Below are 13,544 nucleotides of genomic sequence, written 5' to 3' on the forward strand. Positions count from 1 at the left end.
ATGATTCTTTATTGATTTTGTTCTTGAACAGACTAGTAGTAATAGGGGGAAATTATTTAGTCATTAGACAACTATAGTCTACAGTTAGTTGTCCAAATGAACTGTTGAAGGGAACATGTATCACTTTAAAACACCATTCAGATTGTTTCTTTTTGGGCCCTCAATGTTGGGCAAAACAAGACTCTTAACTAAAATAATTAGAAATTGCGATAAAATGTTTGTGAAAAAGCTAAAAAAAACATACTATTGTTACATTATTTGACAGGAGTCATACGATAAAATAAAAGTAATTGCCACGACGGGATTGGTGCAGATACAATTCATACAGGGACTTGATGTTTTCAACATTATTGAAGCAAACTCTTGGCTGATTATTGACGATCTGGCTGAATCTATTGAACAATGGTCCCAGGAAATGCTGAAATTGTTCACCGTTTGCTCTCATCATGAACAAATTTCCATTACTCTGGTTCTACACAATCTCTTTCATCAGAGCAAATGTATGCGAACACTTGTATTGAACTGCACCTACTATATCATCTTCACAGTAGTTCGTGATTCTAGCTTCCTATTAATCCTCAATAAGCAAATCTATCCAGGTGCCCCCAAAAATCGGTTATCAGTATACAGTCAGGCAACAAATAAACCCTAAAGCTACATCTTATTAGATTTTGATCAAAATACACTTGAGGTTCTTTGTTCAGTCACAGATATTTTTGGCAATGAAATTACAGTATATCTCCCCGTGAATACTAAAACAGGCTATTAGTTGCTATCATGACACTGAAGAAACTACATGAAAATACACATATATTTTCCGTTCTAAGCACTTCAAAACCCCCACTCAGGAAAGCCATACTTAAACATGGCATTGAAAATGATTTCATTAATCTGATATCTGAGCTTTGTTTAAATTTGACCGGGGGCAATATTGAACTGCCAGAAGTTGCTAAGCATCCGGCAATCCAGCATCGTTCCATTATACGTAAAAGGGTCTATAAAATGAAAGGAAAGAAATTAAGAATGACATGTCTTCTTAAGCCGGGTAGTAGATTTTTTAAACTTCTACTACAGATAAGTGCTAGACCTGTAAAGAGTTTTCTCTATAGAGAGACTGGTCAAACCCTACAAATTTACTCCCGTAGAACTCACTCTCCCACCCGTCGAACACTTTGAGAGAAATCTGAGTAAATTCATTTACAACGAGAATATGTAGGACGATAAAAAACTGCTTTTACTTCAAGATGCACTTCACCGAGTGAACAAACATAAGCCCTGTCGTGCGAAGGCCTGTGGTATTTATAAAAAAGAATTAAAGTATTCACAAGATTGTGTTGCTGCTGCTTCTACTGGAGAAAGTTTAAAGAAGGAGGATCGGGTAAAATTATAATCGAATTTCGTAAAGAACTGGCAGATCTAATAGATTGATACTTGAACACAGCTCATAGTATATCTGTGAGAAAGTGGCCAAGATCATATTCAAGTGGATAACAATGGAAAAGAGTTTATAGTTAAGGGAAAGAGCTATTATCTACTTAATTTAATCTATGAAATGGTTACAAATCGTAAGGGACTATTATCATTTGACACTCATTTATACAACTTTCTAAATACATTAAACTTCCCAAAAGCCCTAATTAGCAATAAGCAAATTCAAATTCAAAAGCCAAATGAACTTGTATCCTCGTGAACAGCATTAAAATATGAACATGAAGAAGAAGAAGATTTTTAAATCAATCTTGGAAAATACTAGCACACCTAGTGTAAACTTGACAATGGTGGTGAGGAGCAGCAGTACACCATTGATAGCTAGACAAAAGCGAAGAGGTATCAAGTCAACGTCACCCCCATCGCCAACCACCAGTATACAAAAGGGTAGCGGACGTTACACTACACGTTTACATTCAAAATGGTTGAAGTTATGAAACGTGTTTATGAAAATATGGGTTAAGTGGGGAGTTTAAGTTCCCCACCACTCTTTCCAAAGTCACTGGTGTTCACGCTAAAAGCGTACAAGACTATCTACAAAATGAATCAAGTTACACTCTGCATAGAAATCATAGGCTTCGTGCTAATCATTATCGAAAAACTAAAGCCTTTTTCCCATTGCAAATAATGCAAGCAGATCTCCCAACTCTAGATGAAATTCAAAGATGTCACAATACACCTTACAAGTACATTCTACTTGCAATCATTGTTTTTAGTCGCTATGCATATGCCATTCCATTGCGCTGGAAGAGAGGTGTTGAAGTTGCTCAGGCTATTGAAAGTATTCTCGAACAGGATTCATATAAAAAATTCAAACGGGTCGCGGTAGTGAATTTTTTAATACCCATTTTGAAAAAGTACTGGCGAAATATAATACACTACTGTATGTTAGTCATAGTCCTGTAAAAGCTGCAATAGCGGTACGATTGATAAGGCCTATTTAGCTTTTAATTTCAAGATATTGTAGATTGAAAAATACATCTGCTTTTATTCATGATTTAGATAAAATCATGTTGATTTATAATCAACGACCTCCTCGATCATTGTCCAATTCAACCCCAACGGAAGTTCATCATTCTGATCATGATACAATTCACACTTTTCTTAAACAATATTTCAATGAAGCGAGTGTCAAGAAGAAAAAATTCAATGTTTGTGATACTGTTCGAATCAATAGGACAACTAATGTTTTTGAAAAGGGTAATTACTTGTGGTCCACAGAACTTTTTAAAGTGGCAAAAATCCTAGACACTAAACCCATAACTTATCGTTTGCGTTGTCGATTGTATTCTCAAAAATACCTATGACATCCTGAGAAAGAATCGTGTGTATGATATAAAAGATATACCATATCGATTGGTCACTCTTTGTCGACTATAAATGGGTTGAAGCACTTAAATCTAGCGAATATCCACATGTCAAATTAAAATATATTGAATATGATGATATGAGAGATTTGTGTCGTGCAATCAATAGAAAAATCTCATATCATAGGAATGGTACATTCCATTTTAATTATTCATTGGAACACGATAGGATTTACATTACTTCGCCTGCTGACACTGAAATAATTATTCTCAATGATAATCTGAGAGACCTTCTTGGCTTTAAACAGAATATGATCAATGGGGAAAACACTGGCACTGTATACGGGATGGATCAAGTTTTTTTCACGGATTATCCACCTGCTTCCGCCTCGAAAACTTGATAATTTCTCTGTGCATCCTCTGTGGAAACTTTGAAATTTATTAATTCAAATGTCCCTATCCTACGTGTTCTTGAACGAAAAAAAACTCACGAACTTATTCATCACTATGACATAAAGCATCTTCAGTATGTTCTTGTAAACCCTTCTTATTTGGAACTCTGTCAGTTAATACTAAGAAGTGAATTGGGCGACCCTCTAGCAATAACAAAAGGTTTATCAGTGATTACATGTCATTTTTAAACCATTGTCAGCGACAGCACAATCACCTAAAATCAACAATAGAAGAATTCCATTTGTCTGTCCCGATATCGATTGCTATGTCGGTGCTTTGAGTCCACGTCAAATAGGCAACGGATTGGACTACTACAAGGGGCGTACTACAATTTCTGGCTATGGTCTTGTTAGCTGGTTTGCTAGGCCATATCGTTCTGTATTACCCGTTGCCAGAAAATATTTTGTACCTGCTGCATCAAATTTTGCTGCCACAACACTACAGGACTGGGGGTCGGGTAAGAATTTCAAGGAGTTTTAAAGAAAATATTAGATCTTCAGCAAGAGCAGCTGGTGAGCAAATAAAATCTTGGCAAAATGGGGAGGGATTGAAAAGGATGCATGCGCATCATTCACTTATCAGTCTCTACCCAGTTGGGAAGCGAAGGACATCAACAAGGACTTTGAGGAATAAAACAAGGAAGACCAATAAGAAGAAGAAGAAAAAGAAAAATATTGTTAGATCAAAGAAGGAATTGTTCTCTTAAAATGACTGATCTCCCCCTACATGGAATCATATCCATCAATCAGTTCCTCATTGAATCTATTCAAAGCTGAAAATGTTGATGTCAGCGTCAAGTATGGGTATTATGAACAATTTCATTCCCAACAACCCCTCTCGGAAAATATACACTTTCAAATATTTTCGAATGAAGACTTTTTCATTGATTTGTCATCAACATTTATTGACTTAAATGTTGTGGTGAAGAAAAGGCAGATAATGCAACTCCAAATGTTGGCGATGGTCTCTCCTAAGAGAACTGTATTCTACACAACCTGTTCAAACAAATTAATGTATTTATTAATGGAACATTGGTGAGCACTAGCAATAATTTATCTAACTATGCAAGCTACATACAATTTATGATGATGACACCAAAGGCATACAAGGAGTTGAGAGGACAATCATTGGGCTATGAATATCGATCAGGTGTTGATACTGATGGTGAGTTGACTACTGCGGTGAGCCATGAGTATCATCTGGCTGGAAAATTAAATCATGAGATATTCAACATATCCCAATGGTTACACCCCAATGTCAAGATTGACATAAAGTTGCAACTGGCCCCATCGAAGTTCATTTGAGAAAAACACTTCCTGCAGCACCCGATGCAAATATCTTTATCACATCGGCAATCCTCCACGTTCAAAAACAACAGGTTATGAGCTCTGTTGCATTGGCAGTGGTTAAGCTAAGAGCCAATGGCAACAACATTAAACTTCTTGTCCCCCATACAATCACCAATCAACCTCACATTGCCGCCGGTTCACGTAGCTATACCGATTCATCATTTATCAATGGAGAAATCCCATCAAAATTGGCTTTGGCCTTTGTGAAGAGTGGCAGTGGCGTTGGATCCTGGACTGAATCGCCCCATGATTTTAATTGTTTTGGTCTATCTAGCCTTGTGTGCAAAGTGAATGGTATTCCACTGTACACTCTATCATTTGACAAAAAACCCTATAGAAATCTGTACGAGTTGACCATGCAATCCCTAGATCATGACTCTTAACTATTTGGAAATGGAATAACCGATTCAATGTTTTCAAAAAATCATGGGGTAATTGTTTTGGACTTGTCAGGGACTCAGGATATGAGCATAGTACGAACAGGGAATGTACGTTTAGAGTGTACATTTTCCGATGCTTTGACTGAGAGCATCACGCTAATATCACTGGGTCAATTTGAAACCTATTGGGAGATCACATCCGACGGCAGTGTTCTACTAGACCTAGCACCATGAACACAAACCAAATAATCAACGTATTTAGTATGGATCCATACATGTCCCAGTACAAGTCCTGTTGCATACCATCGGACTTCATTGAAAAAATTCCAAGTGTTAACAACACCCTAATCATTGTTAATAGCAGTCCATCGACTTTGAAGACAGGCCATTGGCTATGCATCTTTCAAACAGCAAAGAATATCGAATTTTTTTGACCTTCTTAGCTTATCGTATAAACTCTATACACCTTACATCAGAAAATTCACTGAGAACAGTGGGAAAACTATTATTCAAAATCAAAAGAGAGTACAAAGTTGAAAGACTAAGACATGTGACCCTCGTTCACTACTCTTTTTCATATTCAAAAGTCGTGGCTATACCTACAGACACTTTCTCAACATTTATGTTGACTTACCTCGATTGAACGACTTTCTAGTGGAAAATATACTTACAAGCGTATTTAATATTGATTTTAGTGCCCTACGAATAAAATGTTCTAAAAATGTATGTGAAATTGTTTATTAATAAAAATAATTTATGTACATGATAAAAACGACTTTTCTACTCTTTAGATTTCATCTTCTACTAGGTATTTGTCGACAGCAACTAATGCAGGTAGATTATCCGAATTCACAGTATACTGATCCTGATGTACTGCAATGTCAGGGTCGCATTTTCTACAATAGAGTGTAACTTTACTCTTGTCATATCTCTTTGTATAGTCAATGATACTATTCTCATTCATTCTATAGAATTCACATGTTTCAATTTGCTTATTTGAAGTAATGTCACAAACAATGTCCTCAAGTGGCGAATCACACTCCGTCACAGCCAAATAAAAATCAGTGGGCTTATAATCATAGTAGTCATTGTCTTCACAACGATGACGAAGAAACCAAATTCTTTTGTTGTTCCAACAGTTGAATCGCTGACCCGGATCCTCCTCCCAGAACAATCTAAAACCACGACTATACCAATTTCATATTAATAAACTAAAATCACGTTTAGGACTCTTTCCAACCACATAGGGACATGTATTCTTCTACTTCTTGCATATATCATAGTGACGATTGGAACATAGCCGTACTCTGGCAAGAGAGTCACCAACCTCTTCAAAACAGAAATTACATCATTTAATTTGTACAGCATATCCTATTTGCAATTTGCACGGGTTGAATAAAACACACTTTTCATCATACTCATCGATCATTGTGTAATTCTCACATGATGACCAGCTGCCCAGTGTGTACATGCATCGGGGACATGTATGGAACATTTTTTCATGTGTTGACACTCTCACTACCACAATGAAACTGAACTACCAACAACAAAAATTGTCTGAGAAAGTGAGAGAGGCGTAACTAATCGTTGTACATAGTCGTTCTCATGAAAAAAATGTAGCAAATCTCAAAAATAGGGTTTAAAATTATATCAATTAAATAAGTTTGACATGATGTGATAAATATATCAATCAATAGATTAAATGAATTTTGACACCGGTGTAAAAGTTTCCTACAATATTCTAATGATGGAGAATCAGTTTTCATTATATCGACAAGCTTCCCTGAGAAAATATCTTCCTTTGAATAGACAGCTCTAGAAAATCGTCATCTAGAATCTAACGTTTTTCCATAAGCACTAGATTCCCCATGATTCGCTCTTTCTTATATCTATCCATTTTTTAGAGTCCTAACACTCTCACAACCAATTTCAGACTAACCAGAATGTTTTCTACTCTAAAAAATATACGCTAGTCTACTATAGAAAGAAAAATATCTTTGATTTAGAAACAATTCTATTGAGCATAATTACAACAATAACATTCACTGATGTATTTTGTTCTCATCAATATATTTCGCTAGCACATCTAATGCTGCCCGAAGTCTATTTATATGCAAAATATTTAGATTCGCAGCAAAACATAGTTGCTCCTCCTGCATAAATTTGTTTAATGATATCAAATATCTAGCATACATATCTTCCCATCCAATGCATAGTCAGCAACCATCGATTATATCCATAGCACATTTGGCACCCGTATATCGTTGCTGCTGCCGGTTCTATCATTAATCTCCAATAACGTAAATGCACCACTCATTTTCTCTACTAATATCCTCTCAAATAAACTATTCTCTCTGAATTCAATTCTCTTACTAATATGAATTGCAATGAAAACCATTCTTTTTATTTGAATCCAATCACCAATCAAGTTATCGTATATTGAGCAACCTCCGCTGTCTCTGATTGGCTCCTAAAAAAACAGATGTTGCCTCAAAACCCACTCTGGTTGAGTTATATAATTTCGACCATACTCTCAAAACATGTTAGACCACATTATACAATGCCAGCTTTTTGTAATGTTCATGTGATACTGTAGTGCCTCAGACGTGGGTTTTCTTGTACGGTTCTTGTGTAATTCCATGTGCAATTGATATCAATAGCAAAAAACCAGTCTGATTATCTTATACACCCTTGACTATAGTTTCAAAACATGCTTGGCCACTTTGAAGGTAAAGGATTGGTCGCTTTTCGCAATGTGTAGGAGCCAGTGGGGAATCCTCGCTCGTTTGGAAAGGTACCAAGGAAAGGCAAGCAAATAGCATGGTCCTAGTGCATTACGCAAATAGCATGGGAATTCCTAGGGCATTAAGCAAAATGGTACCTACTACTCTACTGGTATTTTCACTGAAAAACCAAAAACTTATCCCCTTTAGATGTTGCAAAACACATTTATCCCCCCTCCCTGCAAATTTTAGTAAATTGACGCCACTTATCTAGAACTGGTTTATCAACTAGAACTAGCAGCCTGTTTCTGCTGGTCAGCAGACGATTTATGAAACTTATTAAGGGAGCTGGGAGTGGAAGAATGCTAGATGGAGGGTTGAAAACCTCAGGTTTAAGGTTTCCACCATAGATTATGACGGTACCCTTTTCATGCTTCTCACCCTTTCCATTCCATAAAGGACACCCAAAGTGCCATTGTAAATAGATTGACGCAGTAATTAAATTGACTGTACAAACTGACTTCTTCTTATTTTTAATGTTTCCCCAAATGAGTGTGACTACTGCTTCCTCAACTTTGTATTTTCATCTTTATTTCCCCTTGAATAAAATGAGACTTTTTTAATGGTTTTTACTTTTTGCGTTTGACAATAAAACATGTTCTAATTAGAATTTATGATCAAAGTGAATCTTTTCTTAAAAAAGAAAAAAAAAATAGCGGTCATTCCTTCTCAATCTATGGAGTTCTGTAGCATAGTCTTAGGAATTAAATATGCCATCATTTTACAGACTTGTCGCAAGAGAATGATAGTTCTCGAAAGAGACTTTTTTGATGCTTTTGAATGATGGCATAGTTGCTATTTGGTAGCTGGCAATTGGGACCTGTTTTGTCAGAATTGAAAATTTATGCTAGCGTTCTCTTTCTTATCTAAAAGGGCCACTATAAAATAGAAATTGTTCTTGTGATAACTAATCTTCCATTTTTTATGAGTTCGGTAGGCAGGGGAGTGCGTTCGTAGCCCTCTCCCCAATTAATCTTGAAATTTTCTTATGGTTTTTATACCCTGGCATAATTCGTCTAGTTGTTTCCTTTTTATTCGAGCCCCCCCCCCCCCCTCTGGAGTATTCTAAGCCCCCCTACGAAAAAAAGAAGTAATAGACTGATGAAATTTTTACACAAATACATTTCTATAGGGAAGAAACAACAACAAACAAATAAACATATAAACACGTGTATTTAACTATTTTTTTTACAAAGAAAAACATGATATCTATTACTTTTTTTTAGACGTGTTCCTGAAACCTCTGGAAGAGTTGAAAGCATATCAGAACTTGACGATATAACAAGCTTTCCGACCCTTTAAGATATTGTACCCTTTTCCTTTTCTAGGGGGGAGGTTCACCAGGCCAATAACCGAGGGGTATTCGTATCTCAGCTCCAGGAAAAGACGCTAAAAAGAAGAAAGGAAAAAAACTAGGGAAATTTGGCAACCATATTTCAAGCCCATCAGAGAGTTTGGACAGAGACAACACAGTGGCTTCCTCCACCGAGTTTCTCGCAGTACGTCCTTCAGCAAGAGCCAAATCAGGCTCGTAGATCCTCGATGCCGGCTGAAGTCGGAATTCCTGATTATTGCCTCAAATCGAACTTGGTACAAGACTCCTTATCATGTTGCATTAAGTGCCGGACAGGCAATAAACTCAGTCGTAGCTCTAGTCCTAAATTTCGACTCAGTTTCAAGACAGAATCTGATAGCAGCCAAGCCATGTGAAGAAGAGTTTTGGACTCAACCTTCTCCATAGGTAGGCTGGTAGGCCTATATAAAGAAGCCAATTTTGAAACGCCCAAACACACTTCAATACACAGGATATGTTCTATCAGAACTCATTAGCTATTAAAAGACAAAGTTCAAGGCGAAAGCCTTTTTATTGCAGTATATTATTATTATCCTGGTAATTATAGGAGCTATTAAGATTCTCTCAACGAACTTCTAAGATTTTGGAAGTAATATATTTCTAAATAGCTCAGCTGAAGCGTCCAGTTGGCCCTAATGGTGGCAAAATGGGAAGATTTTGCAGCAGTGTCTCTTTTGGCACATCACCATTAGAAAAAGAAATTTGACAACTAATGTAACAACTCAAGCCAATAGAAATGCCATAGAGCCTGTCATAGATAACGGATACTCAAAAATCTCCTGATTTCTGTTTTTTTAGATTGACTCTTTCTGAACATGAACCGGGAGAGCCAACGACTCCAAACAGCAAAAGAAGTTGTACAAACTGAAGTAGAAAAACGTTCAGTCAATTGTATAGAAGTGGCAATAATGAGTTGTGCTTCTTCCCCTGAGCATGGCTTCTGAGTGCATGACGACCCGTTGCATTCACAAGGATATCAGAACTACAAATAATACATCTAGCAGCATATTCATTCTCTTGAACAGGTTCCACCCATGGGAATTGCTCCATCCACTGTTCCTGAAACTTTACTTTTGTCCTTGGCCTTGAAAGCATGCGTTTTGTTTTTGGTTTAGAATATACGCCTTGGCCTGAAAAAAAAAACTACAAATAGGATACCGCAAATATAAACTCGTTTAACAGTAGAAATCTTTAAACTTAAAATTATTTTCATGACTTACCAATGCTATAAAATGGTTATTTGAATTTTTACTGGATCTAACACACATATGAATATTAAAGTATAATACGAAAGAAAAATTAAACTCTAATTTAATATGTTCAGATCCGAAAGGCATGCATCTCCCTTTGAAACTAAATGCAGCCAGTTAACACGTAATATTATTCCCAACCAATGGTACAGCTGGTCAGCGTTTTAGATATGCTGAGAATACAGCAGTCAAACTGCTGCCAATTTTATAAAGCTCTATAAATCCTATCCCTTTTAAATTTGGTACACTGATAGTTCAAATAGTAACTTCTAGGTGTTCCGAAATATTTCTATATACTGTGTCAGAATCATTCTAATGATCTTTTATTTTTAACTTAAGACCAAGATTGATTTAATTTCTCTGAAACATCATCTAAAAGAAAGCATTCATGACATCCAAAATATAGAATGAATTCTGGCCCTTATCAGCTGAACCACACAGGTTAGGGAATAAAAAGAGGATAAAAAGTATTAATTCATATTTTCTAGAAAAATTATTCCTTCTTTCTTCTGATTAATTACAGAAAAGGAAAAGTAAGTTTTTTATAATATCAAGATGACTCCGATTATTTTTGTTGTAGAAGAGTGGACAAAGATTATCGAAACATATTTGCAGCAATCATCTACCCTTGTTCAGAGGCAGTTCTTATGTGAATATCCTGAGAAGAAAATTCCCCATCATCATACAACCACATGTTTGGATAGAAAGTTCAGAAACACTGGAAGTGTGATCAACAATAACAAAGGCCATTGTGGCCCAAAACGCTGGCTCGTGTTCGAGACGTCGGAAACCGGCTAGAATAATAGTTTCGCAAGTCCTCCAGACAAGTCACAGTCCCAACAAGTGAATATTCCGAACAGATCTATGCAAAAATTATTCAAAGGAACTTGAATATATTTCCCTACTGTTCAGAAACTTCAAGCGCAAACTTTAAGACAACAAGTACCTCCCACATTTTGAAAGATATGAGGCACTTGTGCCAAATCCTAACCAATTATGGGGTACCACCTCCATGTTGAAGGTGCGTTGGCAGGTGGCCCCGTTCTCCGTCTAATGAAGCATGGCAATGTATGTATAGGCTTTGTTGGGGCAACCACCTGGCAAAGTTCTTTTATCTGTTTATGATTGACTATAATAAAATTTCTCTCTGACCGAACCAACAATAATAATTACAATAATAATAACAATAATTTCTCTGACCGAACCAATACTCTCCTGGATTGTGTGATTTTTTTCTGCTCCTAAGATCCTTTGCACTTTGCGACATCTTCATGTGATCAAAACCACAGGTCCTGACAGCACACCAAATGTTGTCCTCAAATCCTGCAGTGCTAAACTATCTGGACCTTTGTCATTGCTTTTCCAGGCATACTTTCTCTCTGGAACCTTTCCACAAAACATGAAGTCCGCCCATGTCATACCTACCCTAAAGCCAGAAAGCGATCCAACGAGTGTCGGCTCCTACAGGCCTATTAGCCTCCTCTCCTGAGTTGGTAAAGTCTATGAGAGCGTCTCCAGTAAAACATATCGACAAATCCTGGAATCAAACGACCTTCTAGGCGGTCACCAATATGGATTCCACCAGAAACGCTCAGCATTAGACTACCTAGTGGACCACCATCAGGAGAGGATGGAATTTCTGGCAATAGGGTACTACATTAGGCTATTGTCGTTCGACATTGCTAAAGCCTTCGACAGAGTATGGCACCGTGGCCTGCTAAAGGAACTCCATGCTTACGGTGTAAGTGGATATCTGTTAATGTGATTGAGAGCTTTCTTTCTGATCGTTCACTACGAGTTATTCTCGACGGATTTATTGTTGTCCTCGACGGGTTTATTTCTCGCCAAAATTCAGTGAAAGCGAGGGTTCCCCAGGGCAGTGTTTTGGGACCTACGCCTTTTCTCATTTACATAAATGACAAGGGAGACAACCTCGCAAGCCCTCTACAACACTTTGCCGACGATACCACAACACACTCAGTCGTCCCAAATCACGATGACCCAACACAAGCCTCCCTTTCCCCACAGATGGACCTTCTTAAAATCGATAAGTAGTCTGATGCATGAATGATCAACTTCGATGCATCTATAACAAAGGAGCTTCTTATTACCCGATCAAAGTGACTCGTGAACACCCAAACTGCATTTTCAAAATGAAACTATAAAAAGAGTTGACGAGATTAGTCTATTGGGGATTCATTTCTCCACCTATCTCTCTTGGAGTAACCACCTTGATCAGATGGGAACCTCCTGCGCAAGAAAACTGGCTCGCTATTTGCTGGTGCTTCGAAAACGCTGTTGGCACCACTCCAGAAGATCCAGAATAGGACAAATAGGGCGGGTTTCGCCTCCACACACGACTAGTTCCAGTCTCGAAATGAAAGGTTTCATATAGCGTCGATGGCTGTTTTCTGCCGCCAATTCATCACAGCCCAGGCCAAATTTTAAAATGATCACAACCTCAGGGGATACACGACCAAGAAGATTCATAAAGTCAAAGCAAAGTTGACAAGAGTACGACTAGACAGAACATAAGAATTAAAGTGGTTACGCGCTACTCAATAAATTTAAGATTATAAGCCATAAACTTACATGATATGGTCTAAGAAACTACTTCAAAATGCAAAGGCACAATATTATTGTGGCAGCAGATAACCGATATTAAAAAGAATCAACAAGCACTATCGCATAAAGCTAAAAACTGCATATACTAGATTCCCTATTTTACTGTCTACTTTGCCTGATTTTTTGCGCGTGTTCCGAGTGTATATATTACAATCGCAACATATAAATGTTTTTACTTTTATAACTTTAACAAATCAAATAATATTAACATTTTGATTACTAAATATCAGTGTATGTATATTAAACTGACAATGAACATTAATTTGTATTTTTTCATTAAAATGCAAATTTTATCCTGGCCTTGGGAAGGCATAGGGGTTTTGAGCCCAACTTATATTAATTTCTGCTCGTTTTAAGTTTGACTCGGTTATTTATTGTAATTTCTGTTCGTTTTGGATTTCGTTTATTTATCGACGCTGATCTGTGGTAGTTTCACGCCTGGTAGACTATTTGTATTTATTCTTGCTCATTAATTGTTTAATGGCGTTCTTTACTTTTTTTTTAAAAACGTGTTTTGTGGAAAAAGTTTTTTTAATTAATTTCTGTTCGTTTTGT

At 36.9% G+C, this 13,544-nt stretch overlaps 1 protein-coding gene across 3 annotated transcripts in view; it reads right to left on the reverse strand.

Annotated features, from left to right (window-relative positions):
- The window catches only part of LOC148956652 (uncharacterized), a 105,740-nt gene that overhangs the window by 22,529 nt on the left and 69,667 nt on the right, over nt 1-13,544 (reverse strand). Inside the window, exon 4 of one of the 3 annotated variants that reach the window (XM_089086487.1) lies at nt 8,931-10,244. The exons of 1 other annotated variant lie outside the window; for it this stretch is intronic. In XM_089086487.1, coding sequence (XP_088942613.1) covers nt 10,000-10,244 — 245 coding nt within the window. In that variant the 3' untranslated portion in view covers nt 8,931-9,999. Of the gene's footprint in view, nt 1-8,930; nt 10,245-13,544 lie in introns of those variants that run through there. One more of the 3 variants, XR_016141525.1, reaches the window with a different exon arrangement.

This window comes from Artemia sp. Qi Xiang Cuo, chromosome 1 (genome assembly GCF_049724085.1).
Source record: "Artemia sp. Qi Xiang Cuo chromosome 1, ASM4972408v1, whole genome shotgun sequence".
Lineage (NCBI taxonomy): Eukaryota > Metazoa > Arthropoda > Branchiopoda > Anostraca > Artemiidae > Artemia > Artemia sp. Qi Xiang Cuo.